At 37.1% G+C, this 4,389-nt stretch overlaps 1 protein-coding gene across 1 annotated transcript; it reads left to right on the forward strand.

Moving 5' to 3' along the window:
* Window positions 1-2,253: 2,253 nt before the first annotated feature.
* Window positions 2,254-4,029, forward strand: LOC106087529 (uncharacterized). The gene has a single exon (XM_059365718.1). It carries the CDS (start codon window positions 2,254-2,256, stop codon window positions 4,027-4,029), a length of 1,776 nt encoding a protein of 591 aa, XP_059221701.1.
* The last annotated feature ends 360 nt before the right edge of the window (window positions 4,030-4,389 follow it).

Genomic DNA, 4,389 nt, shown 5'->3' on the forward strand with positions numbered 1-4,389 from the left:
TTGGGTTTGGTTTAGGATAGGTTTGGGTTATATTAAGAATATGTTAGGTTTGGTTTGATTTTATGTTTGGTACAGATAAGGGTTCTTTAAGTTTAGGTTAGGTTTAGATTGGGTTTAGGTAAAGTTTAATTTAGGTTTAGATAATGTTAGGTTTAGGCTAAGTTTAAGTAAGTTTTATGTTAAGTTATGTCAAGGCTAGGTTTAGAGAAGGTTTAGGTTAGGTTATATTAAGGTTATTTTTAGATTAGGTTAGATTTAGTTATGTCAAGGTTGGGTATAGGTTAGGTAAAAGTTAGGTACAGGTTAGGTATAAGGAAGGTAGAGGTTAGGTTGGGTTTAGTTTGGGTTTAGGTAAGGTTTAGGCTTGGTTTATGTTAGGTTTAATTAAGGTGAGGTTAGGTTTAGTTTAGGTTAGGATAAGATGAGGTAAGGCTTAGTTTAGGTTTTGTTAAGGTTTAAGTTCGGGTTAGGTTAGGTTTAGATTGTGTTTAGGTCAGGTTTAATTTAGGTTTAGGTTACGTTTAAATTAGGTTTAGGTTAGGTTTAGGATAGTTTAAGGTTAGGATTAGATAAAGTTAGGCTTAGGTTAGGTTTATTTTAGGTTTAGGATGGGGTTATATTAGGTTTAGGTTATATTAAGGAGAGGTTTAGTTTAGGTTTAGGTTTGATTTAGGTAAGGCTAAGATTAGGTTTAGATTGGGTTTGGATACAGTTTAAGTTAGGTTTCGATTAGGTTTTAGTTAGGTTTAGGATATGTCGCGATTTGGATTTTAACCTGAAAACTTAGCTTATATGTCGCTAGAGGCATACCCGCAGTGTCCATTGGAATTCCTGGGTTCCCCTGGAATGTGTAAGGTAGTTCCTAGTCTCGCAAGCTTGTCAGCTATATAACTCCCTGGGATATTTCTGTGTCCCGGTACCTAGAACAGGTGATTTTTGAAATGTTCAGCCATCTCGTTGTGAGATCTGCGACAGTCGAGAGCTGTTTTTGGACATCAGAAATATGTTCCCCAAAGATTTAATGGCTATCTGGCTGTCTGAGATTTATGCCAGTGGTAGTAATGATGTTATATCTCAACTATTATACCACTTTTTTCATTGCAAGGATCCATGCTTGATACATAATGCAGTACAGAAGTCTATGAGACTCTTATTACCAGGGATATCGTAATTCCAATCGGTTCTATAAGGTATAGTGGAGGCGTTAGGTGTAGCATTAAATTTAGATGGTGGCAATGCAGATGTGATACACAAACAAGTCATCCTTTGGATCCGGCTGAGTATTGAACAATAGTTGAACATTTAAAGCGCCCTCCACCAGACCACAACACCATATAGCTTTATAGGTCTGACAATTGCAGTATACACCCAGTGAATGACATGCGGTTTAAACTCCCAAATTTTCCTAATGGCCATCTCGCATGTGTACAGGGCAACGATGTGTTGGCTTGGTCACATTCTCACAGTGAATGAGGAAGTTCGAGCAAAGAAATCTTCAAATGGTAAACATTGTGGTACACGTAATACGCGAAAATCAAAATTTCATTGGAAAAATCAGGTGGAGAAAGATTTCTTCAAACTAGACGTCCGATATTGGAGAAAAATCCCTGAAGATCGGGGCGCTTGGAAATCTATTCTGAATAGGGTTAGTAAAAGCAAATGTTCTGTTATAGACAATTTAAGTAAATCTCTGAAGTAGGCAAACAATTTTTTATTTAGCGTATGTTTCAGTGCATGGTTCAGTGTAAGATATAATTATTAGTAAACTTGTATTGCCACAATGGCATCAATTGTTCAGTGTAGTACCACTTAAACCTACACTACTCCAACTTCATTAGTCCATTACTCAACAAATTCTGACCTTAAGATGGCCTACCACAAATTGTAATTGATTTTTAAAATACATACCTGGATTTTCTATTGCACGTGCTATTAAAGTCCTTAAGAGTAGCAATTTAATATCTTCTTTATAGAACTGTCAAATGAACCTATTTTAAGGCTTCATAAAGTTTTGTGAATAAGGCCGTAATTGTTTAATATTCAATATACATTATTCAACTGTATTCATCGTAGTAGTATTAAATGTTGTATTTCGGTATTTAACATACAGCTGAAGACGTTATACAATTAGTGTGTTGACAAATTTCAAGCAAGATCAGTGTAAAAATAGACACATTTTATCGACGTTTTCCAAGAAGTTCTAACCAAAGCAAAAAAATTACTGATATTATGCTTAGAACGTTGCTAATAGTCATGGCTCTCAATGACTTAGCAACAGTTGGTGAAAATCATTGGACCCCTCAAAATGATAGAACTAACAACTACCAAAAATTGTTGCAAAATATTTACAATAAAAAAGAATTTGAATCAATTCTATTGGCATATAAAACGCACTCACTCCCCGAGGCCTTAAGCCATGCAATAGAAACATTGCAAGTACCACAAGTTTCTATTACAGAACTTCAAGCTGCTTTTTTCTTTAGAGGAAATTTCAATGCAAACATTTTGGCAATACTCATTATAAACATCTCAATGGATTTGGAGTTAATGAAAAGTTTGGCTATCACCTTGGATTATATGCGTCAAACCAGAATACTAACGCTTGCCAGCGATGTGCCAGACAAGGAGCTTTTAAAAATGCAATTTTTGTTATGCTGGAAAAGTTACAACATGACAAATGTTGTATTAAAATTCATTGACAACCAAGAAGAAATTTTATGGGATGAACTTTACGTGCTAAAACCCTATCCAGAGTATCACTGGTTTAGTCAGAAGAATATGAGTCAATTATATCAGCCACATTGGAAGAATATGCACAACAAATCCCTATTGACTTTTGTGGACCAAAGCGTACCAAGATCTTTGTACTTCAAGGATAATGAAGGAAATTGGAAACTAAATGGCTATGTGCCACGACTTGTTTTGCTATTTGCCGAATGTTTTAATGCCTCTTTACGTATGGCATATCCCTTGAGCCTGGAGAGTCCCACACACTACAGCGTCATCTTGATAAATATGGCCAGAGAGAACTTGTTAGATATTCCCATGGTGCAGGATACAAGTGCCAATGCAGGTATTTGGATGAATTGGACAGATGTCTATGATTTTAATCAGGGCATGTTTATAGTGCCATGTGCCCAGACCCTAAATACCCGTGAGGTATATACCATCTTATTGAATGGATACTTTCTGGGATGTATTTTCATAAGCATTATGCTTATATCGGCACTGCATTCTCTAATCGATTATATTTTTGATGATTTGTGGCAGCCTTCACATGTGCTGTTCAGTGATAGAATATTTCCTGGAGTTTTGGGTCAATCCTTTGCTGCTCGTTCTTCCCACAGCAGAAGTCTTCAAATTGTCTATATTCTGCTCTTCATTGTTGGCCTCTATCTCAACACTGAGTTTTCGGTAAAAGTCAGCACTCTACTCACAAGTCCTCCCTATCATCGACAACTGGAAACCATGCAGGACATTGTAAACTCACCGCTTAAAATCCTACTACAGGAAGCCGAGGCCGAGGCCATGAGTATCTTCACCACCAACTATGTCGACTCAATTGTGACAACCAGCAATCACACATACCTTATGGACATTCGTCAAAATTTGAATACTACCTTTGGCTATTTCATTTCATTGGGATTGTGGCAAATCTTGAGAAGAAAGCAACAGTTCTATACCCATCAAGTATTCTGCACCTTTGACAATCTAACTCTATTTGAAAATCTACCTTGGGGCATACCACTGCAACAGAATTCGCCCTACGCCGAAGCCTTGAACTATTTGATACATCAAGTGCATGCGTTTGGTCTCAAAGATGCCTGGATTTCCAGTACTTTTTCCGATATGTTGAAATTGAAAGAAATAACTTTACGTAATCCCTATAAGGAGCAAGGGCCAAAGCCACTGACAGTCAATGATTTATTTTGGACTTGGATTTTGGTATTCGTTGGTTTGCTGGTCAGCAGTATTGTGTTTTTGGTAGAAATTATGTGGATTCGCATTTCTCAAAGGAATAGATTGTGAATAATAGGCATGTTAATTTCTTTGTATACAAGTGTATCTTCTTCTTCTATTATATTAAAATGAAATTGTTGCGTTTTGTTTGTAACTTTGTTTGCCTCTTCCTTATAGACTCAAAAGTGGCGGAACCGATATTCATGAAATTTTCACAAATGGTGAAAATAGGGTACTATGATATCCGAAGGGGGGGCGGACGCTCCCCCATGTCTCAATTTTCAAAAACGCCTGATCTCGGAGATGCGTGCACCGATATAAGCGAACTTTTGTCTGCCACCTTATGGTACCCCAAAAACACGAAATCGGTATAAGATTTTTGGGTCAAATAACCTGGGGGACGCCCCATCCCAAAACCCACCAGGACGG

The sequence above is a fragment of the Stomoxys calcitrans genome, chromosome 3 (genome assembly GCF_963082655.1).
Source record: "Stomoxys calcitrans chromosome 3, idStoCalc2.1, whole genome shotgun sequence".
Taxonomy (NCBI): domain Eukaryota; kingdom Metazoa; phylum Arthropoda; class Insecta; order Diptera; family Muscidae; genus Stomoxys; species Stomoxys calcitrans.

Bases quoted from the DNA above. Each gene is read 5' to 3' on its own strand.
- LOC106087529 (XM_059365718.1), top strand. From the start codon at position 2,254: ATGGCTCTCAATGACTTAGCAACAGTTGGTGAAAATCATTGGACCCCT.